Source organism: Phalacrocorax carbo, chromosome Z (assembly GCF_963921805.1).
Source record: "Phalacrocorax carbo chromosome Z, bPhaCar2.1, whole genome shotgun sequence".
Lineage (NCBI taxonomy): Eukaryota > Metazoa > Chordata > Aves > Suliformes > Phalacrocoracidae > Phalacrocorax > Phalacrocorax carbo.
The window spans coordinates 16,008,291-16,034,542 of record NC_087548.1 but is presented as its reverse complement, the minus strand read 5'-3'; the positions used below and the strand labels follow the sequence as shown (position 1 = coordinate 16,034,542).

Genomic DNA, 26,252 nt, shown 5'->3' with positions numbered 1-26,252 from the left:
ATTGTTCTGTCATTTTTCCACTCATTTGTGTTGTTTGTAAAGAGGCTGCACTTTAGAAACTTTTATTCCAGGTGCCTATCACTGGATTGCCTGTACTGAAAAAGGCTAAGTGACTACTGATGAATAATAATGTTTCAAATTTATAATGGGAGATAACTTTTGGGGAGTATTTTACTCTGCTATTCCTACAAGATACCTCTTTTGTGCAAATTAGTCTTCTGCCAAAAGGCACAGTTACGAAAACAAATAGTCTGAAATAATAATAAAAAAAATCTAATTAAGTAATTCATTCAGACATTATTTCTGAGTTGCAAATCTGTTGGTCCAGTAGAGAGGGGGACATGTTCCCAAGGAAGGCTGTCCCCTTCATCACAAATGCCCCATTTCATGGAAGATAATTGTGAAATTGCCCCTCAGCAGGCAGATGACGGTGGTGATGGGAAAGCCATGCTGCTCAATGGCCTTCGTGAGGAGGTTCGGGTTTATGTCTCTGTCTTGTCATCTGGTGGAAATTTAAAAGATGCCTCCTGCAGAAATATTTGTCCTGGCAGCCCATCCAGATGGCAACAGCAGACCCTTCCAAATTTCCAATAAACACATCTTAAAAGCCTTCACTGCTCTGACTGTGGAGAGCACAGGGACTGCACCTCACTCGCATTACACCCAGTGAGGTGACCATGATACCCTCTACAGACCTACAGCCCCTGGCCTGAGATCTCCTCCAGAACTGGTTGCTTGGAGGAGTCTGCGTTTTCTGCAAGATTCACACTGATGAAGAAGAGCAAACAAGTATTGTTGGCATGCACACACGCCTAGCTCTGGAGTCCACATGCCTTAAGTCCTCATCCTACTTCCTAGCCAAGGGTTGCAGAAAGGGTGCAAGGGGTGCAGCAAGGTCAGTGCAGAATGCCCAGGACAGGCAGTGGGAACTGGTCCCACCTGCCTTCTGCATCCTTTCACTGTGGGGCCTGGCCTGGCTGGGACATAGACGGGGTGTGGGCAGAGGGGAGGAGAGGGGAAGGGAAGGGGAAAGGGAAAGGGAACGGGGAGGAGAGAGGGAATGGTACCGGGGAAGGGTATACAGCAGACGAGGTGGCCCAAGAGAGGCAGAGTGGGGGGAAGCAGCCCACGGAGCCACTGGCGGTGGCGGTGCCCGGGCGGGACGCGGCGTTCCCTCCCCGCCCTGCCGGACCCCCCGGCAGTCGTGGCTGCCCCCGCCGCAGCAGGCAGCCGCGCCCCGGGGAAGCCGGGACCGGGCAGCGAGCAGCAGCGGGGCTGCCCGTGGCTGCGGGCCTTCCCCGGGGGAGAGGGGCGAGCCGGTGCGCACACGTGTGAGCGCACAGCCATAACCACACACAACCCGACACCCCGGGGAGGGGAGTATAGAAACCAACCCGCGCCCAGGGTACAACTTTTGGGCCAGCTCTGCCGCCGGCCCGGCCGTATCCAGCGCGGGTCCCTCCGTTCCCGCAGCTCCGGTGCCCGGCGCTGCACCGGCAGCGAGCTGGTCGCCTGGGGCGGGGTGGCGGGGGGGGTCGCTGCTCCATCCCATACCCCAGCGCCGCCCCCCCCCCCCCCCAAAAAAAAAAAAAATATCACAAAGCAAAAAATATACTACAAAAAACCGCAGGGACGGAGCCGTGTGCTGGCCGCCGCGCACGCCCTGCGCGCTCCCCCGCCGCCCGCCCGGGCTGCGCCGCGTTAATTTCATAGCACCGGCGACATGGGGACCTCATACCTCCGGACAACTGGGTGAGTCATAAATACACGGCGCAGGGCTGAAAGCCGAGAATGTTTACAGCGACTTTGCAGCGGCCTCCGGCGAGCCTAAACCGCCGCCCCCCGGGCAGGGGCCTGGCTGCGCGGAGGGGCCCCGCAGCGCAGGGCGGCTGCCGGCGGCGGGGGGGGGGGGGGGGGGAGAGACCCGCACCGGCGGCACCTGCGCTGGCGACGGGCGAGGAGGGGGCGGCCTCCCCCGCCGCCGTCCGTCGGTCGGTCCGCCCATCCGTCCGTCCGCGGGAGCGCGGAGGAGCGGCGCTGGGGAGGGACGCGGTGTTAGGTTACCCCGGCCCGGCCCCGGCCCCGCCGCCGCCGCCGCCTCGGGGCCACCGGGGTGCCGCGGGTCTGCGCCGGCGGCCGCGCAGCCCACGGTATGTCGGGCCGGTGACTTCAGCCGGGAGATATTTGGAGGCTCCGCGGGGTCCGGTGCGGGGGGCCAGCGTGTGTTTGGGTCTGAAAGCGAATCAGCGGAGGGCGCGTCACTGCCAAAGGGCCCTATAAATCCATCTGCGGCGCTGAGTCGCCCTGGCAAACCCCCCGCGTCCGCCCGTCCGGCTCCGCGCTCCCCTCTGCCCGCGGGTGCGGAGCCCCCCGCGCCTCCTCCAGTCCCGCACCCCCGCCCGCCCGGCCCCGCCGGCCCACCCGGCCCCCCGGGAACCGGGGGCGCCCAGGCCCACGCGGGGCAGCCGGAGTGGGCGCTCCCCGGCGCCGGCCCGGCCGCTCCCGCCACGGTCCCCGCTTGGATCTAAGCTTTCGCCGCGACGGGACCCCCGATCTGGAGGAGGAAACCTCGCTGCTGCTGCTGCTGCTGCTGCTGCTGGTGCGACCGGCTCTACAAATCCCAGCGCCGGCCTCTGATTCTCCCAGCAGGCTGAGGGCGGTGGTTTGATTTTTTTTTTTTTAAGTTTTATTTTTCCCTCCCCTCCTCAGCTGGGGTGGTTTTTTTTCGTGGGTTTCTTTTTTTTATTTTTTGTTTTTCCTCCTCCCGCCGTTGCGTGTCCGTGTCCGAGCGGTGCGCGGCTAACCGCGGTGCTGGACCAGCTGGCGTTACAGGAGCCCTGATGTCTTCATCTGACTCCCCGCAGTTGTTGATGGAGTGTCTGTCTCAGATTTCCAGGCAGGGTCCCAAGAGCAGCACCCAGAGCCAGCTCCCGCTGCCAGGCGGCGCTCCCCGCGGCTCGGGCCGCTCCCGCCGCTGCTAAGCGCGGCCCCGGGGCCGGAGCCGGTACAGATCCCCGCGGCGCCGCTCCTGCTGCGGCCACCGCACCTGCGGCGGCGGGAGAGGCTGCCGAGGCTTGTGCCGGCGGCTACCCTCTGCCTCCATCCAGACTTGAGACCTTGCCCACCCTTCCTCCGTACGTCTCGTCTCCCCCCCTCCCCCCCCCCCCCCCAGCTCCCACCACGCGCAAAGAGGGTCCCGGCGGCCGGACCCCGACCTGGCCCACATGCATCGCCCGTCCGGCCGCTCGGCTCCCCGGCGTTAATGTCCATCTCGGGTCCGACGAGACCAGCTCAGAGGTGAGGGCGCGGCGGGGGCCGCGGCGGGGCGGGTGGGCCGGGGCGGGCACACTCCCTCCGGGGGCACAGGGACCCCCCGCAGCCCCCCGGACCCGGCGAGGTGCGAAGGCGGTGGCCGGCGGAGACACTCCGTACCGGGCAGCGGGGACAGCCCGCAGCGGGCAGCGGGCGGCAGCCGCGCCCCAAGACCCGCTGCCGGAGCCTGGGCCGCCGCGGGACCCCCCGGCGAGGCTGCGCCCCCCGGGCCGGACACTGCCGTGTGCCCTGCACCCCCGGGCCGGGCCGGGGTCGGCTGTCACCCCCGGGGGTGGGCGGCGGGTGCGTGCCGTGGCTGAGTGCGGGCGGGGCGAGCGGGAAGCGATGAAGGGAGAAGGGAAAGGGGGAAAGAAGGGAAGAGAGAGAAGAGAGGGAAAGAAAAAGGAGAAGGGAAAAGAAAGAGGAATGGGAAAAGAAGGAAAAGTAGAGGAGGAGAAGGAAACGAGGAGAGGGAAATTAAGAGAACGAGAGGAAAACGAAGAAGGAAACAAGGAAAGGGAAGGGGAAAGGAAAAATGAAAGGAAAGGGAGATGGCAACAAAGAGGAAAGGGAAATGGAAAGGGGAAGAGAAGGGGAAGGCAAAAAGATAATGAAACAAGGGGGAAGGGAAACAGAAAGAGAAGGGGAAAGGGAAAGGGAAGGGGAAAAAGGAAGAATATAGGGAAAGGAAAGGTAATAAGTGAAGAGGAAAGAGAAAATGAGAGAAAAATGAAAAATAGGAAAAGGACAGAGAAAGGGGACTGAGAAGGGGACAGGAAAGGGGGAAGGGAACTTAAAAGAGGAAACGGAGAGAGAAAAGGGGAAAGGGAAAACGAGAGGGGAGGGAAGGAGAAGAGGGAAAGGGAAAGGAAGGTTTGCCTGTAGCACAACAAATCAGTGCAGCCCCACACCCCAGATCAGCCTGGTCAGCCCTGGCTTACGCCAAGGGCAGGTGCCCTGTTGCCGCCCAGTGCTGGAGCAGGACAAGCACAAGGTGACCCGTCTGCCAGCACAGGGACACAGTCACACCCCCACATCCCTGGGCACAGGCTTCTGGGACCTGCCTGCCCGCATGGTCCAAAGCAGTTCACTTGGGCATAGAGGGTCTGGAGGCCATCCTGCGCCATCTGTTCCCACACCTCTTGCTGGGGAGAGCCCACCTCCCTCAGTCTCTGAGGCAATAGGGGTGAGAGGCTGAGCTGGGCACAGGTTGCTTCCCCCTGCTGTGTTCTGAGGCCTGACCAGCGTGGACCAGGCTGATTTGGGGTGCAAGGCTGCCCAGCTTTGTCTTAGGGCTGGCAGGGAGGGGACAGGACTGGGGAAGTGCAGCAGTGGGGGCTAACCCTGCCTCTCCTCTCTGCCAGGGGCCCGTGTTGGAAGGAAATCTAAGATGAAGTTATGGGATGTTGTGGCTGTCTGCGTGGTGCTGCTCAACACGGTCTCCACCTCGCCCCTGCCCACCGGTAAGACGCCTCCCAAGGGGTCCCCTTCAGTGGTAGAGGGGCCTGAAGACGATCTCTCCCCCATCAGCCTGCTGCCTCCCTATGCTGTGCACAGTGACTGTAAGAAACATTCCCCTTTGTAGCCACTGCTGTCTGTCTTGCTAAACCCACTTCCCCTTGCTCAGGCATCAGAGTGAGGAAAGGACCCCTCCATTTTCTGCCCCCACTTCTCCCCCAGGCAGTGTCACTGGCTCTGGTCTGGCTCCAGCAGCTCCAAACCAAGTCATCCTCCAAACCTCGAGCTTGGCAATTGCAGCGGCAATGCCCCCACTTCCCCCGCACTTCCAACCCTACCTTCCTGGCAGTCATAAGATCCTTTTGGTTGAAAAACTTGGAGAGATGGGAAAGTTAGTTGTATGCAGAGGAGCTGAGAAGAGGATCAGGTACATGCACCTTGCAGTGCAGGCACTGAAACTCCTTCCCCACTGCTTCAGCTTCCTCTCACTGCTCAGACCTGCCAATGCAATTTTTCGCTGTCTGTGGTGGGCGCAAGTCCTGACAGAGATTGGACTCCATGGTGGGAGGAACTGTGCACATCCAGGAGTGCTGCTGAGTTTCATTAAGTCCTCCTTGGATCCTGATCCCAAAATCAGTGGGTCCGCATGGAAATTTACAGGAGAGTAGCAGCAGCAGGGTTAGGAGCTCGATGCATAGCAATCCACATGAACCAGCTCACAGTAAGACAGCTTACAATCCAAATGACAGGTAATACTAATGCCTCGCTAATAATAGGTCTCCTACAATAGCAGATACAGGATTTTCACAGTGGTATGTGAGTGTTACGCTAACTCTGTTGGCTTTTTAAAGTGAGAGTTAATATGACTCAGTAAGAAGTGACAATACTCACATGAATTGTGGAGATGTTCACTTAGCAAAGGCACAGACACAGCTTGGAGGTTGCTCCCTTTGCCTTTGCTCAGCCCTGTCTGTTTAGCTCATTGCAGGATGCAGGCAGTATCCTTTAACTGGGATTCATTTTTATCTCCTTATCTGGAGGCATGTCCTTTCCATGCGCTGGCCACAGCTCCAGCCATGGGCTGCCCCATTCTGGTTTCTCCAGGAGCAGCCGGGCTAATGCAGCCTGGAGGCACTGAACAGGGAATTGCGTGCTGTGACTCCACTTTCATCCCTTCCCCAACACCCGTCTCCTCTTCCACACATGCATCTATGTCCTTCCCCATTTAGTCTTCTCTCTTTCCTTTTCTTGCTTGTGTTTCCCCCCTGCTGGAATCTTGCCTAGGCTGCCATCTCTGCGCATCCCAGCTTGGGCTCCTGCTGCTTGCAGACCAGCAGCCCCTGATGTCCTTCCAGCCCCTTCGCGCAGGGAGGTGGGCCAAGAGTTCTTCCTCCCAGGGCTCCAGGCTGCCAGGTCTGCTGGGCCATCACACACGCTGGTCTTCTCCACAGCAAGCTGTGTGGCGGGATAGGTTTTGTCCTGCAAAAGGCAGTGATCAGCTTTTCAGGCCTGTGTGCTGGTCCCTTCTGCACAGGCTTCCTGCAGCGCTGGTGGCAAGAAGAGCATTAGAGGGGAAGCAGCACTGGTCAGTTTGTAGCTCTGGCAGGAGCTGCAGGGTGGGAGAGCATTAATGCTCCATCTTTCCAGGGTGATAGTATTTGTACGATGCCTGCTTTTATCTTGAAACTTACTTCTGGGAACATGATTACTGGTGAGATGGTTTCTTCACAAGGAGAAACCAAGGGGACAGGCAGCAGTAGCGGTCTTGTCTGTTCCTAGTGTCCAAAACTTCTAATTGTTGCCTCTTTTTTTCCTGCGGATTGGGTAAACAAGAAGTGGGAAGGAAGATGACCTGTGTTTTAAATTAGCTATGGTAGACATGTCGGCAGCCTCCTCCAGAGATCTGTTTCCCGGGTGCAGATGTAGGATTTGCCAAGCAGAGCTGGGTCGCAGGTTATTGCCCAGGATAGTCACCTGAGAAGGGGCTGACAGTTTGGTCTCAATCTCATGACCCTGCGGATCACAAAAAGACAGGCTCGGCTGCAAGGGGAAAGTAGGCGGTGCTGTTGTTCACAACAGAAATTGGGGAAAACCCAGGGAGTTCCTGTGGTCTTTGCATGGCAGCGGTTTATGCAGTGCCCATGCCCAAAAGTCAGAAACTCTTTGCTACCTTGCCAAGCTGGATGAGCCAGGAAAAACCTGCAGAAAGGCAGTTGTAACGAATAGTGAAATACTTTGATCCAGTTTTATACCAGTTTTAGTTGATTTAAAAGTGTGTGGTGTCTCAAGAGCAGTCTGCAGACACAGAGCCCGCAAGGCTGATGCTATCTGAGCACATCGCTGCCTTCCTGCAGCGCTTTGTTCAAGTCACTGTCAGTGTCTTTGACATATTTGTTTCTCTCCGCTTACCATTTGGTGGCATGCACCCTCCAACACATGAAAGACATACAACAATGTACTCAAGAGGAGTTACGTCTACACCATTTAGACTTCCCTCTCTTCGAGGTTTTTCTCACAAACAGAGGGCAGTGTGCCATGAGCATGCGTGCTTGCAACTCCCCAGCTCATCTCCTGGTGGACCTGCTGTGTATTAATATCTCTGTGGCTACTGTTGTTCAGTGGCTTCGCTGAGCACCTTTGCAGGAGGCAGCGCACAAAGCGGTAGGAGTACTGTCATTGCCCATGTTGGCTCATTTGCGCAGGGCAGCATGTGGGTGCTGAGCAGGACTGGGTGCTGTGTGCGTTCAAAGGGGGGTGCACTGCTCTCCCCTAAAGTGATCCCCATGCAGGCTGGGTGGGGAGTAGCAGTTGCACTCCAAGGTGTGCATTGCTCTTTCTCCAGAGAGGTCAGGTCTCCCATACGCTGCTTGCAGCAGGGGTTAGTAGGGTTGCAAGATCAAGTCCCACTTCTAAGAGCAGACCAAACACCTTGCTGGAGCACAGGTCTGTTTTCCCAGGCCCTTGACTCCTTTTTATGTTCTCATTTGATGGCATTGCTTTCTCTGCAAAGTGCTCTGAGGTCACCTGATGTTACCCCATCCCTTTCAGATTGATTTGAAACCTTCCTTCCTTCTAACCTACAGGCAAGGTCCTAACCTCCTGGGCTGATCAGGTGTAATGTGCTGACCTTTGCTGTTCAGGGCAGTAATTAGAGATGGCAGAGGGTGTTGGCAATTAGAGACTTCTGTGTTTTTAGTGGACTGGAGATTGGAATGAGAATAGCCTCCATAAATGCAGTTCATTTGTGATGAATCCAGTGTTTCTAGGTGTTTTAGGCATTAGTGTTCATGGGATAGCTTATTTCTACAGAGAAGAATAGCTGCAGTGTTCATAAGATTAGAAAATCCTTTCTTTGTTTCCCTCATGCTACAGTCTCCTGGGGTAAAGACACAATTAGCTTAAATAGCAACTGCAAACAGAACAAATATAAACCAAATTATTATAAACTACATTCTAAGTCAGCAGCTTCAGAAGTGTGACAGTGCAGAGGGAGCCAAACACTTTGTTTGACTTACATACAGTTCTCAGCGAATACATTTTGGAACTGCCTGCTGCTGTGTGGCCATAATCAACATGTATGTGAGGACTGGAGTAGCCTAATATCCAGGATATGATACATAGTCTCTTGATCAAGGGAGCATCTTTAGTTGAGAACTAGCGGTAAGCATGTAGAATAAAATGAAAAATCTCACTATAGGCTCTTCCCTCCTAATAGAAGGAAAAGGCGGATTTTTGCTTTGTAATGTCTGAGTTACTCTACGGCCACCGTATGGTCATTTGTTATTGGAACTCCTTTGGTATGTTTGTTATGCTATAACCCGCTGTGGTGTGTGCACGTTTTACCTCTGTTAAAAATTCTTCATACCCCTGCTAAGGGGTATTTGATGTTAAGTTACTGCATTTAGCTGCAACATTATCAACTACGATGGAAAGCATCTAGAATAAACAGTGATATTGTAGGAATTCTTAAGTATTTACAGTATTTAATACTTCCAACTGAATGCATTTCCTTCCCTACAATATTTATTAGGTGCATTCAGTGTTACGAACCAGAACTCTCATGTTTCTGTCCAGGCTTTCCTGCTCAACACACCTATGGTGTGGTGTATGCACTTCAGTCTGAGACACCAAGAAGCTACAGAGGTAGCCTGCCCATGCAGAGTAAATCCAATGCATCGGAGAGGTACCTGCCACACCGAGCAGGTGCCACACTGCGTTGCTCGGTGGATGTGTATCCAGTACAGCCAGTGCATCCAGCCAGTGTCAGACGGAGTGTGCCTGTGTCCCTGGGCCAGCATACATGGAGTTAAGTTTGTTTGCATGGGCGCGCCCAGGTTATCTAGGCATTTAGAAATCTCAAGCATTCAAGTTTGCCCATTCATGAGCAAAATTCTAGAATAAGAAAGAACAGGACATATCTGGTTAAATCCAGATGCGTGTAGTCCCAGAAGCCAATTTCTCCGCAGTCTCAAGTATAAATACTGAATATAATCCTGTGAAAGATGTTCTGAGACTTAAGGAGGAAAGGACTGAAATGCAAAAGAATGTGGTTTTATTCTCATTTTAAGAGTTATCCTTTCTTTCAAGTTTTGTGTCTTTGCTGATTTTCAGTCTAGGGACCTCAAAAATTTCCCAGTGGAAGTGTGGATCCTTTTAGATGTTTTGCACATGGGCGCTTCTAGATAACATACCTGAACATCCTTTTCTTAGTCACTTTTTATAGGTCTTTTCAATATATTTTAGAAAACCCCATGTTCAGGGTCTGCAGATGACAAGCTGCAAAACCCTTCTTGAAAGGCTGAAGAATTCAGCTGTGTAGTGACTATTGGTTAATTGATGGAGGAAACATTGTTTGTCCACTAGAAGAGGCTCCTCAGACTGATAGGTCGTAATGTCTTTATAAAATTATACTGTTCCTGATTAGGACTGCATAAAGTAGGTCTAAAATATTTAAAGTTAACTGAGGCTAAGAGAAGCCATTGGGGTCATTAAGTCCCATCCCTCACAACTGCAGATGATCAGGGGTGGACCTCTAATGCAAATATCCAGTCTTCGTGCCCCATGCACACTATAAAGCAGCCGCAACTTAAAATTTGCAGTACATAGCCTGAACTGCACATAGCTACACTTCTTGTGGATTGTTATACTTCTGAGGTAATAAATTAATGAGAAGTAATAAATGAGGAATACTAAATATTACAGCATAACCATGTTGAGGATGTCAGACATCTGAATAGGCCACTGCCACATTAGTGCTGGTAGGAAGGTTGACATTGCAGAATGATCATTTTTGACAAAACCAGTTGTAGTTTCTGATCAAGTAATACATGGTAGGGGGAACCAAAGCAAAGATTATTGGAAATTTGTTCCTGATCAGAAAGAGAGGAAAGAAAATAGAATAAAAAAGATTTATTTGATACAGGTACAAACAAAGCATTAAGACATGAAATATACATTACAGTATATCTGTTTTTAAGATCAATGACAGAAAATTAAGTATGTGAGGCATTTCAAATATCAGCATTCATTTTAAGGAGTAAAGGCACATTGTATGATACAGCAGGTATTTAGGCTGTATGTGTTGGTACAGCACTTAAACTGAAACCTGCAGTGGGACTTGTACAAATGCTTTAATGATTATTGAACAGGGATAGTCTTCAAAAGAAGCAAGCACTGAAATCAAAATACATTTTTTCCTGCATTGGGGCCAGGCAGTGTTACAGCAGGTATGCCAAAACTTCTCACGTGGCCACGTTTTTAGAGGCAAGCCTGTTGTATCCCCTTTAACTAACAAGCTACAAACAAACATCTGGACTGCCTCTGGTCCTATCCCAAGTGAGTAAGTTTTCTTTGGCAAAACCAGCTATTACTTGGGAAATTTCTGACAGGGAGGTGGGCATCCAGTGTAGCAGCTGCGAAGGAGCTTGCTCCTCTGAGCACATGCCAGCACCGTCTGGCAGGCTGTGGTCCACACATCTCAATGTGACACCTTCTGCAGCGGAGCACGTAGCACCTGCCCTAGAGCCAGGGAGTGATTATTATAATAATAACATTTTCCAAACTTCAATATTAAAACTTTTCATATCGTTCCTGTTGTAAACACATTGAAATGCAGGTAGTGAAGGGCAACAATGGAAAAATACTTACTATTTATAGGTCAGGTCAAAATCTGATAGCAGCAGAGATTGCCACAGGAGGGGCATCAGCCATGGTTTTGGCAGATGAGGCTGCCAGATGAGGTTTGGCAGATGAGGTTTTGGCAGGGAAGAGGCTGGGATAGGGTCCCTTCCTGCTGCTTTGCTGCCTGTGCTTGTTCCATGGGGATGCCCCTAAAACCCTACAGGAGATGCTGTGTAAAAGCACAGGCAGCCCATGAACTATTTCTGTTATTTATTTAGGAATGCACTTCCCATTCAGTCAGCTGCCACTAAAGTGGGGCTGGGTGACCGATGTGGGATTTTACTGATGTGCAAAGGCTGGGCTGGATCCATTCTGCACCAGGGATGCTAAAGAGAATTTCTTTTTATTACTGAGAGTATTTCCTCCAATAAAGTCTCAGCGCATGCCTGTTAGCTGGATGCATGCATTCTTGCTAATAGAGGTCACAGGTTTCGGGTCCCACTCATACATAGCCATTTGAGGTTCTCACAGAGGTGGGACAGAACCAAATGTTAAGCGTAAACCCAGGTTTTACTGGGAAGCTCATGATTTACTCAGCATGGGATGGATTTGGAGGGGTACGAGGCCTTAGTGAGGAGACAACAGGCAAGTATGTGCCTTATCCAGGTTTAGCTCCTGCTCCATCACTGGCTTCAGGCAGGGCACTGCCACTTTTTCTTGTTTCCCCTTTTACACTCCTTATGTGGTAACTTCTTCAGATGCAGTGACTACTTCCTGGATGCTCAAGTACCCACACAGCCTCATGCAATAAAGCCCTAGTGCAGACAGGCTCCTGGCAGCTGCTGCAGGAGCTGTCACAAAACCTCAAGAGCAACTGCTGAAAAGCTGTCTGCTCCTCATGTGCCCCAGAGCTGTTTTTTCAACGCTCTGAATCAGAAAAGACCACATCCTCCTGCTGCTCCTTTGCTGCTTGACTGCCAGGTGAGACACTCCTTTGCCCGCCACAGCGAGGCCAGAGGAGGGGCCTGGCCCTGGGTGTCAGCCCAAAGTCAGGCAGGATCTTGTGAACAACCCTGCCTGGACAGGATGAAGAACAAGAAACTCTTGTGGACAGGTCAGCTCACAAGGCATCTTCCTTTACCCAGTTCTTCTGACCTTGCTGCTCCCCCCGCTCCAGGGAATTCCCCCAGCTGGCAGCAGTTTTGGTGGTCCTGTTGTTTCTCCCCTTCCTTCTCCTGGTGGGAACCAGCATTTCAAACCTGTGAGAAAGCAGGCAAAGGATGTAACAGGAAGCACTGCCAGTGCATCGCAGTGTGAAAATACAAAGGACTCTGCATATATGCCATTATGACCAACACATGGGAGCAGCAGGGTTAGCTAGTGAGCTACAAACACAAAACTTAGCTGGTCCACCAGGAGCAAGCACACCAGGAAGCTTAATCCAGTGCCTTTTTTCAGTGCTGCCTTATCATACCTGACTGGTGCGAGTGGCCCCAGACTCATTCTCCAGGTTACTTAGTCCTTTACCTTGATGGGAGACAAGTGACACTGGTGAGAAGCTCCATTTCTAAGGGCTCTCTGAGTTGAAGGGGAGGATGCAGCATGTCCTGAGAACTGGCAGGGGAGGGAGTGAGGTAGGGAACCAGAACTGTATTAAACATTTAAAGATGAGCTGACCCTGGAGTGTTTGATGCTCTGTTTCCTAATGGACACAACCAACTGGTTTTCATTTCACTCTTAGCCCCACATATTTTCATGCAAGGCATGAAAGCAAAGGTGTGCCTCAGAGAGGTGATACCTTAATTTTTTAAATCCTGAAAATCTTTCAACACAACTATTTTTAACTCCTGCCTTTGCTTTGATGCCTGCATGATAGGCTTTGGTTTTGATGAAAAATATTTCATTTTCAATAAAATGAATTGTTTATCTCCCCCCACAATTGATGGTTTTTTTTGCTTTGCAAAGCAGAATGATCGTCACATTAGTCATTTTAACCTCGCTAAGGTTGCAGTTCCACAAGCAGATTGCTCTGAGCATCTCCTAAAGTAAGTCTGTGTGGTATGAGACGGAGGAACTCTGTATTCAGACAGGGTATGTCCACTATAATAAATATCTGAAAACTCTACTGCAAAGCAAGCTAAATACAAAAATAATTAATGAATAAATGGTATTACAGAGTAATCTTAATAAGGAATAAAAAAATGAGGATGATGCGTTGCAGTTACTGTTAAAGGTACATTAATTGTCTGTTTCCCACTAGCAAATTATCTAAGAAGAAATGTCTTTGTGAGTATAACTTTGGAGGAAACTTAAAAAATAACCGGGAAAGAAAGGAAATGAAAATATTTGAGTTTTCAAGGGCCCAGATTAAAGTATCAAAAATATTTTTGAAAAAGGGCCATTTGATCCTAACACAGATCTGGATCTGAATTTTCTAAATAATGCTTACCATTACAATGAGCTGGATTAACCCCCTTGGACTTTGAAATCATACTTTAAACTAGAGTCTGAATGCTGCTCTTTGAATTTCTCTAATTGGAAGACATCTGTGTGTGAGTCAAATATCCTGGTAATTTTATTAAATGTTTGGTGTGACATGTTGTTCTAGTAACTGTACACTGCCACAAATCCATGCATACAAGCTGCAATGTAAAACAAAGATCTAATTTTATTATTTTTAGTATACCTTCTGTGACTTCAGTTACATCACTTTAACTGAGTTTGTGCAAAGTGCCAAATGACGCTGCAGTGATGTGTTTACATTTTCCTGAGATCAGTATGGAAAACTATTCTATAAAGTACAAACAGTTTCAAATAACTTAAAATGTCAAGTTTTAGGAGATTAAAAATAGAAAAAAAGCAATACCCACTTACATAAACTATTATTTTGCAATTAATAGAATTTAAGCCTTTCTTGTAAACTATAATACACAGCATGGTCAGAAGAGACTGTAGTTAGCCTTTTAAATCCAAAGCAGGCACCAAAATGAATAACTGGCTCTTTTTTCTCAAAAGCTGAAGATCCATCTGTTCCCACTGAAATCAATTAGTGGTCAGGTACAAACTGAGGATTTCTTTCTCTACCATGCTGGGTTACTGCCACTGCGAGGGAATATTTGGCTTCAAAATAAATCTGTTGCTAGTGAAATCAAAGAAATAGTTTACAAAATGTAATTGTGATTACATTTGAACAGATAGAAATAAATTGTCCATTTTTCCTTAATGGAGTCTGTTTGCTTGAGAATGTGATGAGTGGTCTGGAAATCCATTTAGACCTATTTTATGTAGAAGTCTATCTGAACACTGTATAATTTATTCTTCTAAACAGCACACACACCAGATCCCGGTCCTGCTAGCACACAGTGTCTCTAATTAATTGGAAATGCAAAAGGAGGTTTCCAGTGGGGAAGATGCCCTGAGGAAGGCACGTTTCCCTGCATGCCCAAAGCAGAGCTCCAGGGTGGCTTTCTGCAGAGGCCAGTGGGGAGTGCCGCGGGTGTTTGGCTGCAGGATCCAGAGCCTGTACATGCTGCCAGCTTTTGCAGTGCCCAGGGGACAGGAACTGTGCTCAGGGATGAGCAGGTCAAAGCTTCAGGTTCCAGAGAGTAGCAGTGAGGCGAGAATTTCAGTTCACATTCAGGAGGAATGTTCCTAACCCAAGAGGCTGTGTCAAAACTATGATCTGACTGTGCCCTAAAGGTTCAGAAAGCAAGCAGAAGACACAATTATTCTTGGATTTTTAATAAGTGTTTTAAATGAGCCTCATTTCTTCTTTTTTTGTTTGACTCCTGGAGTTCTGGATATTTGGTGTTCACCAACTCTGTGACCCCAGTGTGGTCACTTTTCTAGGTTTCAATGTGCACCAGTCTGTTGATGTTTCATTCTTTCCTTCTTTGCTTTTTATTTCATTTTCCGGTCATGTGAGAAGCTCCTGGCAGGTCAAGAGCCCTGGTTCAGTTGGACATGGAAGACAGAGGAGGTGCCTAGAGGCAGACTGGCACTGCCATCCATACCCCCTACTCTTGATACCCAAGTGCGAGAAAGCAGACTCATGCTCTGGTTGCTACCAGAGGAAAAGGCTCTGCTGGTTCCTGCCTGGGTGGTCATGTCTTTGGCACGGTACTGAAAGTGGGACAGTGGAAGAGAGCTGCAGGAGAGCAAGATGAGCAGGAGCAGGACACACATGCTGGCCACAGCTCCTCCAGGCATCACTGCCTGCCCCATGCTCCTGCCAGTGGGATGCCAGGCAGAGGCAATGCAAAAACACATGCACGTGCCCATGTGCAGACTGCCTTCAAGGGGTTTCCTCAGGGAGTTGGGTGGTCAGGAAGCAGCTTTCAGAAACATGACATAACACCCAAACAAAACCTCATGACTTTGCACCAGTCTTGTGAATGTTCAGGGCACCATAGTCTAAGTGGTGGGGCTCAGCCCATCATATTGCCCCAGTGGGGTCTGTGAGCCCTTTCCCACGCTGTGAACAAGATACACAGAGGCCCTGTGTTCCCTGAGGGAGGATTTTACATTTCCAGGACATATGGTACTTTCCCTCAGGGGACACCTGCTTTGAGGTGCATCACATATGTGAGCCAACCTTCGCTAACCTATATTGAGCATATGCTGTTGTGGGCTATCACATCCTGTCCTATCCTGTCCCATCCCATCCCATCCCATCATGTCCGACCCTAGGTGGCTTTGGATTTTTAATTCTAATTCTTTCACACCCTGGAACGGGACCAGGGACTACTGCTCAGGGATCTTTTCTGCTTTTATTGCTGCAGTATCTGAGCATTTTCTGCTGGCACTTTTTACAGTATGACAGTCATCTGTCATGTTTGTTCTCTCAGCTTTTACACCAGAAGGCAAGTGTTGTCAGTAAACTAGTTTGTTTTGAAAAATTACATGTGTATAATTAGATATATTTGTATGTGTGTATGTGTAAATCCAACACACATACACACACATGCAAACTGTGTCTGTTACAGGAAGGGATAACAATATGCACTTCCCCCAAGCGTGTGAAATCCCCACAGAAAGCACTGTCTGCTGCACAGTCAAGTCAATGCAGTCCATGCAGTATTAGAGAAGCAAAGCTGCCAGGCTGTTGACCTTCATTCTGAGACTTTAAACGTTTTCTAAACAGTGTTGGAGGCAGAGGGGTAACTAAGTACCCCTCAATCAAGTGGCTTTATTCAGGTTACAAAGCAGCACTTGATGCCAAGGCAGCCCCCATGAGTCTGGTGCTCTTCCCTGGCCACCACAGCTCAGCTCAGCAGCCCCTTTGCCCTCAGCAGCACTTACCACAGTGCAGAGACCAAGCAAGTGCTCGGCATGTAGTGGCTGTGGTGTAGAGAGGTCTCGTCATCCCTGGATCACATATACCAAGTGCCCATCAGGGTGGGGTGGTCCTGCTGTCAGTCTTCTCCACCTTCCCTTCTGTCCATTAGCCTTTTACAGTCTTTAGCCCTTGGTCAGTGGTTATTGCTTATTCATGTATGATGTCTGGTGGTAGCTTCCTTTGCACTTACCTCTAGTGCCTTGTTTCAACCTGTCATGCCTGGTGTTAATTCTTTCTGCTTGGTTGCCCAGGGTCCTACTTCAGCAGATTTTTTACAGCATTTTGTTTAAGGCTCTCAGGCTTCACACCCATACTTACTGGACAGCTGAATATCCCTACTGAGTCATGACTGGCATCTTGGCATAGGCTGCTAAGTCAACTCTCACTTCATCTGCTGGCTGTCAAGCTTTCCTTCAAACCCCTGTGAGCCACTCCTGGTACTGTTTGTAGTCACACTGATGACTGTGCTTCATTAAGCAGCAGAAAATTAGCACCCAGGCACATCCAATCAGTAGGAGCCCCATTGCTGGGGTCCATGGTTCAGTGGTTGCTGGGTCCAGCCACGCTTGACACAGTAGTGAGAGCACAGGCCCACATCACTGAGTATGTGTTGAAACTTGGCTTTGTGGGGTTGTATAATAATTCAGAGCTGTGACAGCCAGAGGCTGGCTGATGGTACAAATTGGAGGTGTTTCTCAAACAGTGCTAAATTATGGAAGCAAACTTGGGGTACACTGGCAGTCCAGTTGGAAGCTGCCAAAAAGAGCATAATTGCATTGATCATGACTAGTTTGGAGCTCCACAGGCAGAGGGTGTTGTTGCTTACAGCAACTGCTATTGTGTTAATGTGGTGTACCCACATAGCCGAGTAACAGCATGTGTGGTTGTAGGTGGATGGACACTGACCAGGGTCAGAAGGTCCAGCACATTTTCTCAAGGGAGCCTTTGTGTCCACCCTTCCCACTGGTTCCCTAGTATCACCCACGTGCCTTGTAATGTAATGTGATGTAATCTCCAAATACTGGGTGTCAGTGCAGGAGTCCTCTTGACAGATTTGGATATCTGCTTGGGATGTTTCTCAACCCCCTGGCTGAAAGGGAAGTTCACCCTGGAGACAGAAAATTGGCAATCATCTTACTCATAGTGCTGGCATCCCTCGTAGTGAGCTTCCCAAGTGGCCTGATGTTGCCATAGGGGATGAGCTGATCAGGGATCCCCAGCTCCATTAGATGTATTAGCTGTTCACACCTCATTCCACGTTACAGCTTGGAGTGCTTCTTGTCTGGTTTTTGTTAGAGCCCCAGTGAGATTAGTGGGATCAGTTATGCTGCCAGTTACCCTATTTTCTGGTAGCAGCAAGTCCATGCATGTAGGTAGGGCTTCTCTAGTTGGATATGCTGTTGGCTTGATTACTTGACCTACTTTTTGCCCTGCCTCTTCCACCTTCTGCAATGTTGACACCCCATGCCTGTATTAGCAGTGTTGTGTAGGGCTCTTCTCTGGTGTGTTTCTTCTGCCCTAAATATCATATGCCAGTTGCAGTGCAGAAGGCTCTCAGCAACATTAACTCCCTTGGTGCAGGTGGGGCAGTGATAATGCATGAACCAGGATAGATGTCAGTGTGGGCTCTGAGCAGAGACATAGTCCACAACATGGCCTTTCCTCGTCTTTACCTACCCTCCAGGGAATACTTGGATTGACTTGGGCAGGACAGTGCTTGAATCCTGTTACTGTCTGATTAATATTTAACAAAAGCAGACTCCTGCATATAGCACTGTCACAGGAGTAAGTGATATTTTTGCAACTGAATTGCAAGCAGTTTAAAAAGTACATACCTAGTTGGGTTGTTATCTCTTCACATAATACACAGTCTTGTTTCTCCTTTCTTAGATGAGGGACACTTATTCCCCTCACTGCACTGGCAGTGTACCAGGCTTGGAATCAGTATGAGGCCAAAGGTTGCAGACAAGAATCTCCATGTATAGGCTTGTTTTCCCTGTAACAATCTCCCATCCCCTTCCTGATGGTTGACCATTGCATGAATTTCATTAAACCCTAGTATGCTTCCCTGACAGTTGTATCTCACTCTCTATAGCCAATGTCTCATGACATCATACTGTGGCTACAAGGGTTGGGCCAGGAGTACGTGGCAGAGGTGTGGGCAGGGGTAGTCACAGTAGTATGAAAGGGGTAATTTCAAGGTGAGAGTGGAGAATGGCACAGCTAGAGCCATCTCCTCAAGGCCACATCCTTCCTTTATTGGGTTATAAGCTAAGAAACCTAGAAACCACCCGGTCCCACAGCAACAAGCGCCTTCTTCCAAACCTCTCTCCATCTGTATCTGTGCCAGGGCCAACCTTGTACTTCAGCAGTGGGGGCTACACCAGCTCCACGTGGGTCATCTTGCTTGAGTGTAGCAAGGTGTCTACCCCTTCTTGCTTTTAAGGAATGTAGCCCACCTGTCACCTTGACCTGGACCTTGCTCAGTAGGGCAGTATTTGAATGGTGTAGGCAGTCCAGCCTGTCCTGGGTGGTGCATCCAATGGACACATCTATCCAAGCTACTCCCCCTCCAGTAGATATGGTTCACAGTGAGTGTTTTGGTACCTGCTCCAGAGGTAATGACAGATGAGTGCAAGAAGGGTGCAGCTTCCATTGTTGTCACAGGAATATGGGGCTTGGTGCAGGGTCCTGCCTTGTTCAGGTCCCATAGAGCTGTAGAGAATCATAGAATCATAGAACGGTTTAGGTTGGAAGGGATCTTTAGAGGTCATCTAGTCCAACCCTGCTGCAGTGAGCAGGGACATCTTCAACTACATCAGGTCGCTCAGAGCCCCAACCTGCCTGACCTTGAATGTTCCTAGAGATGGGGCATCAACCACCTCTCCGGGCAACCTGTTCCAGTGCCTCACCACCCTCATAATAAAAAAAAAATTCCTTATATCCAGTCTGAATCTACCCTTCTTTAGTTTAAAACCATTACCCTTTGCCCTGTCAGAACAGGCCTTGCTAAGAGGTTTCCCCCATCCTTCCTATAGTCCCCCTTTAAGTACTGAAAGGCCACAATAAGGTTCCCCTGCAGCCTTCTCTTCTCCAGGCTGAACAGCCCCAACTCTCTCAGCCTGTCCTCACAGCAGAGGTGCTCCAGCCCTCAGATCATTTTTGTGGCCTCCTCTGGACCCGCTCCAACAGCTCCATGTCCTTCCTGTGCTGAGGGCCCCAGAGCTGGACGCAGCACTGCAGGTGGGGTCTCACCAGAGCGGAGCAGAGGGGCAGAATCACCTCCCTTGACCTGCTGGCCACGCTTCCTTTGATGCAGCCCAGGATATGGTTGGCTTTCTGGGCTGCAAGCACTCATGTCCAGCTTTTCATCCACCAGTACCCCCAGCTCCTTCTCTGCAGGGCTGCTCTCAATCCCTTCATCCGCCAGCCTGTATTGATAGTGGGGGTTGTCCCAACCCAGAATCAGGACCTTTCGCTGAGCCTTGTTGAACCTCATGAGGTTCATGTGGGCCCACTTCTTGAGCTTGCCCAGGTCTCTCTGGATGACATGCTGTCCTTCTGGTGTGTCAGCTGCACCGCTCAGCTTGGTGTCATCTGCAAGATAGCAGCCATCCTCCCTTCATGTCTTTTGACAGTCACTGGTCTGCAAGATTGTTGCCTTTAGCATGGATATATGTAGGACAAAGTGTAATTCACTTTTCCCAGTCCCAAACTCCACAGTTTCTAGAATCCCACTTCCCATGTGCCACCCTCATTATGTGAAGGTACAAGATTATGTCTTCATCACTCTTTTACCAGTCTACTAATGTAGACTGGTTTGCTGGAGCTGTGCATGAAAAACCGTATACTTCTGATCCATCACTATTTTGTCAGGGAGGGGGGCGTCTAGGATGTGGCTGCTTCAGGGAGGGGTCCATGTTCCTCCTTACATGCAGGTGCACTGTGTTTCAGCAGGTTTTTTGCACTGACAGAGTTAAGATCCCGCTGCCCCCATCTCCTCTGTAGCTGATGCTTCTATTGAGGATATGAAGGTGCACCTTTGGTAGGCAACGGGAGGCTGCCTCATGTCTTCCTACCTCCTGTACACAGAGTCTATGCAACCACATGAGGGCTGGGTACATACACTACCTGGTCTCCCATCAGGGCTCCTGTCTGTTACAGTGCTTATTAGGGAAATGTGGCACTGGGCCTTTGACTAAGGAGCTGTTCCTATCTCAGCACCTGACCAGGTGAGAGCCTTCATGGCCCAGTGGAGGTACCAACTCCTGGACAGGTGCACTGTGTTGGGTATTGCCTTTCCCAAAGTTTGCAGTTCCTGGGATGTTTGCAGGGGTCCTCTGGAGCTGGAGCTCCTGTATGTGCAGCGCCAGGTGTGTGACACTGGTCTGTTATGTGGGCGGGCACTTAGGAGTTAAGTACAGAAAGAAGGATCCTCTTCGGTCATAGTGCAAAGGAAGTGAGTCCTCAAGTCTTGATTATTGGCACAATGAATGAGAAAAAAATCTCAATACTGCAATGTAGTTTATGTGTTTAAGAGACAGTCATTAATAATACAACATAAGGGCACCTACACACAGGGTCCTGACAGCCTGACCCTCCGTTAAATCACTGTATTCACTGAAGCAGATCACACTGAGGGATTTAGTCCATGGGAAGTTTAAAGATTTCAAAATGAGATTTTTTCCAAATCATGCCAAAAAGCTGAAATCTGAGAATATTTCAGAACACATTCAATTTCACCCTTGAAGAGGTTCATTCTACAAGTATCAAAACATTTCATTCACTCCAACATTTAATTTACTTCAATAATTTATCACTGGTGGAGTATATATCAAGTGAAAAATGAAATAGGTATTTTAACTTCATAGAAAGAAAATGCTTTAATAACATTTCCCTCAAAAATTAATGCAATACGTTAATTCTGACCTACTTCTACTCAGTCTTATCAGCATCTTGCAATACAAAATACTTCCATGAGAAATTTTTCAAAAGCTCTGATAATAATTATCCCCTAGTAGCAGTAAAAAAGCAGACATTCAGCCAGGAATAATAGCTCAGTCTGGTACCCCAGGAAATTCCTCTTTCTGTCCTGCCCAAAAATCTTACTGATAGCTGGCTTTGCCAATACTAACCACTGCTGATGTGAAAAGACAACAATTAACAAATATATCACAAAATTGCTTTAAAGAAACCTCATGCTCATGCTGCTTTGCTGGGAAGAGCCTGTATAATGTCTCTACAGTAGATTCATCCACCCATTAACTAATATTTGTATCATGACATGCTTTTCCTTCCCTTGATTTTGACAGGGCTCATTCAATGTTGAAAGATGTGCTGGAGTGCTACCAAGCATCAGCAGACACCTACAGAGATATCTCATTTACTTTTCCCCAAATGAGTTTCCATGATGATCTAAACCATTCCAAATTCTCCCTGATTTCTGAGGGTCCTGGGCGCATGTGCTGAAGTGATAGGTGGAGCAGCTTGCATGTGTCTAACGTTTCTGAGCCACGAATGGACAAACTTAATGACAACTGACATGTGACAAAGACTTTTCTCTCTTTCCCAAACAGCTAATATGCCAGAGGATTATCCAGATCAGTTTGATGAGGTAGTGGACTTTATTCAAGCCACCATTAAAAGACTGAGGAGGTCGCCGGATAAACAGACTCCAATTTTTTCTAGGCGGGAGAGAAACAGGCAAAACACAGCCACAAACATAGAGAATTCCAGCAAAAAAGGAAGGAGGAATCAAAAGGGCAAAAATCGAGGATGTGTCTTAACAGAAATACATTTAAATGTAACTGACTTGGATTTGGGATACGAAACCAAAGAAGAGCTCATTTTCCGGTATTGCAGTGGATCTTGTGATGCAGCCGAGACCACTTATGACAAAATTTTAAAAAACTTAACCAGAAAGAAAAAACTAGTCACTGACAAAGTGAGGCAAGCTTGTTGCAGACCCACAGCCTTTGATGATGACCTGTCTTTTTTGGATGATAACCTGGTTTACCACATACTGAAAAAACATTCCGCAAAAAGGTGTGGATGTGTCTGACGGCTGCACTCCAGAGGCAGCGCCAGTTTTGCATTCCTGCTACAATGCAAGGAGAGGGACCAAGGTTCCTGGGGAAGCGTCTGCTCAGAGCAGAGGAAAGAGGACCAAGAACGCAGAACAAGGGGTTGTGAGAGCCTGGGGATTGACGTAAGGTGACATAGGAAGACGGAGGCTTTTGACATCCTACGGGAAAGTGAATAAAAGCTCAGGTGGAGATGCCGACAGCTGGATGGCATGCGCGCTCCCTTTCCCGTTTGATGCAGTCCACGATCAGTGAGACTCAGATCCATGAGGAATGTGCTTAAAAACACAACCCTGCTGTACCACGCTGTGTTGTAGTTATACCATCCATGCCAGAAAGCTTAGCTGAGAAGTAGCTTAGGAGTACCTTACTCATCCTCGGTGCTCTCAGCTTTACTGAAAGACACATTGTGCTACTGCTAATTGAAGGGCAGTTCCTATAGCTTAGTTCCTTCTAAGCTATAATAAGATTAACCTTGTAAGTAAGATGACATCGGACAAGTATCAAAATTCCCTGGCTCAGGTGGTCTAGGGTCAGTATTGATACGAAGCAGAACAGTTCCACTTACTGGTTAAGTTTGTCCATCTTGTGTTTTTTCAAAAAGAGTGTAGGATTTCATTCTTCTGCTACCTATGAAAGCAAGTTGAGTTTTTAAGCACTTCTTCCTAGTATAATAAGATAAATTACAAGCCCGGTCTACACAAAACATGTTTCTTTTGGTTTACAAAGGACTAATGTCACTTACGTAACTACATTTCTGTTTGGTCATTGTGAGTAAGCAGAGACTACTTGATGCAATGCATCCGTTCAGAGACATAAATATACAGAAGATATTTATTGAGATTAAGTTATTGTTATTTATTACAGTTCAGTAATGAGTCTCCTTTCCTTATTTATTAAAGTTTCTTTTCAAAGGTGCCAAAGTAGAAGGTGCTTGGAAGATACAGAGAGACAATGAAGTTGGGAACAACCGTCCGTGCTTTTGATTGAAAGTATTAACTTGAATGCAAAAAATCACTTACTTTACCTTTTTTCTTTTAAAAAAAATCATGATTATGTTCACAAAATGTAGTGCTGAAGCCTGCAGCCCTTCCTTTTGCTCACTAATACTTTTGAAAATTACTGCAGTCATGCATGCGCAGGAGCAGCAATGGCTCTGGATGAGTGAGGGTTGCAGGACTTGGCTCAACATTAGCAATTTGTTAGAAAAATTAATTCTAGTCATATTTTAAATGTAGCCGCATTTTTTTCTCACACTTTTTGCCAACTGACCTCATATAACTATTGACAAATGGAAAATAATAACATTTAGCCTTACTATTTCTTGTTATATTTATTTAAGCTTTTCCTTCCATATTTCCATATAGAAGAGGTTAAATCCCTCTTACTAGTTATCCCTGGATTTAATATAGCCTGCAGGTAAACAATTGTGTTAAATAACCAAAGTGCTTTGTATGATTTAATGAAATGTTGCAAGATCATACCCACACAGCAGAACAGTTATGAATTTCCTTAGGATGAGGGAGGTTGTACAGCAAAGGTGTTCATACCTGACTGCTAACACAACCTCTCATTCTGGAGGCTTTTTTTCCCAAAGGAGCAGCAGTGCAGGTTACTAGACATACCTGACAGCCAGTGAAGCATCAGCTCCCACAAGAAAAACAGGAAGAAAAAAAATCCCTACTGAAAACCAAAAACTGATGGTCCAACCTTTTATCTTGTGCATTCAATGGCTCTCCATACTCATTTCCCCTGGACCCTCGGGGTGCCACAGAGAAGGGTCTAGAGGTCAAAAAATCCAGAACAGGCATAGAAAAATGTACCAGGTGTATGAAATGTAATTCAGCCCTGATCTCCGCTGCTTTCCTGGGTGGATAGAAGGCAGCCCCAGAGCCCACCCACAGCGTCCATTCTCACACTGCCATGAGGGCACCTTACCCGCCGTGCTAGGCGGGGTGGTACAGCTGATACCACCACCAGCATTGGCATGATTTGGGCAGTAAAAGCCAGATAATCTGAGGGTCAGCTGTGCTGCTGGGCAGTTTACCAGGCGCAGTGCTCAGAGGTGTGCTTTCACTTGCCCCGGTTGTTGAAAACTTGCCCCAAAGCATTTTCCGTGCAGCTTGAACAGGCTGCAACCAAAGCAAATCACTATGTTCAAAATACAAAAGGGTAAAGTTTGTGATTTTTTTTTTTTTTTTACTTTTTAGACCTTACTGAAGACAGGAGTGTGCTTCTCTGGAGTTTTTTACTTCACCTGCGATTTATGTCTCAGTCATTTGTGTTAATCAACCAAAGTTCTCTACAGACTTTATTTTTGTACAATATTCATTTTATAACTTTTTACAAAATAAAACTCATTTCTATTGTTACTGGTTGCTGCTTGTGCTTCTTCCCCATTCTGCCACTTCCAGGTTACAGTATTGCCCGGTTCCCAACCCGCATGGTGCAATGTTGAAGAGCCAGCAAGTCCTCTGTGCAGTGGAGATTTCCTCTCCAATCTCACCAGCATCTTCAGTGTCGATTAGAGATGACCGTAGGTTCTTAGCAGAACATAACTTTAATGGGCTACTGCAATAAATGGCTCAAAAATACACAGTAAGCAGTGACACAGTAATCATCCCAGTGGTAGGCTTGAAGACTGGTGTTACCCAAGCTGTCCCTTGCCCATGCAGGGCTGCAGTGGCTTCATGTTGACCTTGGCTATGCACGGCCACAATTCTTGTGCTCAGAGGTTTGCATTTTGCTTTGTTATCTCAGGCATTAAATCAGTTGGACTAAATACCATCCACTTTGGCAGTCCTTTTCCCTTCATCTTTAAATAGGAAAACACAACCTGAGGAATTCTCTTTTCCGCCACCATCATGGAAAAGATGAAGGCAGGTTTTGTGGCTGTGGCCAGCAACATTTTCTCAACTGTTTTGTGTTAAGTGCTGCAGTTCCCATCATAGAGCTGAAAAACGCATGCAGGCTTACAAGTTTTGACACCAGCCTCTGTACTGCTTGAAACTGCTACAGAGAGGAAGAGGGAGCATCTGAGCAGTGAGCAAGACATCAAACACTCTCTTAATGTGCAGCATATGGATGCCTTGGTTTCATTTGTGCTGAGCGAGGCCATGCACGCAGCTCTAGCCCAGCCGCTGGAATGCAAAGCAAAGCTCACAAGCACTGCTTTTGAAGCACATGGTATTGAAGGCATTCCTCCTTGCATGCCACCACCTCCACTCCTTGCAGCAGAAGCCATCCGGCATGCACAAAGGCTGCTGACTGCAGGCTGGTTGAATATGGCACACCTTAAGTGTTTGGTATGAAAATGACCTATCGCTTCAGGTTCAACGGAGATCCTGCGCTTTCCCAAGAGCTGGAGGGAGTGTCTACGTAAAACACAACCGTGAGGTGCTCTGAAGATTGATCTCTGATCTTATAGCCCGAACTTTCTGTCTCCTCTTATGTGGATAAGGAAGCACAAGGCCAGCACTGAAGTCCTGCCTGGCCTTATCAGAGTCTTTGAGTGGGCAATGTAATAGCTGGCAGAAGCAGGTTTGCTTGCACAGAGCTGTTTCACCCTCGTTCCCCAACCTTACTGGCGAGGGTGTGGAGAGAGCAGATGGGGTTTTGCCATTGTGTCTCCATGCTCACCACTGCTGGGCTGGCACCTTCAGCCTCATTTTCTGGTGAAATTAAGGCTTGCAGAATTTCTCTGGCATCCTGCATGTGTTAAAGCAGCTTGAAACCTTCAGCTGGCAGGCTGTGTAAAAGATTTCAAAATGGACTTAAAAATTCATGTGTCACTAGGTAGTGCCAGCACTGGGACAGACATTATGTCACTGATCGAGTAGCAGGGTCAGCACTACCCTGCTTCTCTTCTGGAATAAGATGTGTCCCAAGTTAGATAAATTATTTACAAGGAAGAAGATGGACCAAACCCTGTAATTATGTAC

The 26,252-nt window shown here is 48.4% G+C and overlaps 1 protein-coding gene across 1 annotated transcript; it reads left to right on the top strand.

The window, feature by feature from the left end:
* The first annotated feature begins 1,919 nt into the window (after positions 1 to 1,919).
* GDNF (glial cell derived neurotrophic factor) lies at positions 1,920 to 24,683 on the top strand. The gene is made up of 3 exons (XM_064438657.1): positions 1,920 to 3,297; positions 4,677 to 4,874; positions 21,805 to 24,683. Exons 2-3 carry the CDS (start codon positions 4,703 to 4,705, stop codon positions 22,287 to 22,289), a joined length of 657 nt encoding a protein of 218 aa, XP_064294727.1. The 5' UTR covers positions 1,920 to 3,297; positions 4,677 to 4,702; the 3' UTR covers positions 22,290 to 24,683.
* The last annotated feature ends 1,569 nt before the right edge of the window (positions 24,684 to 26,252 follow it).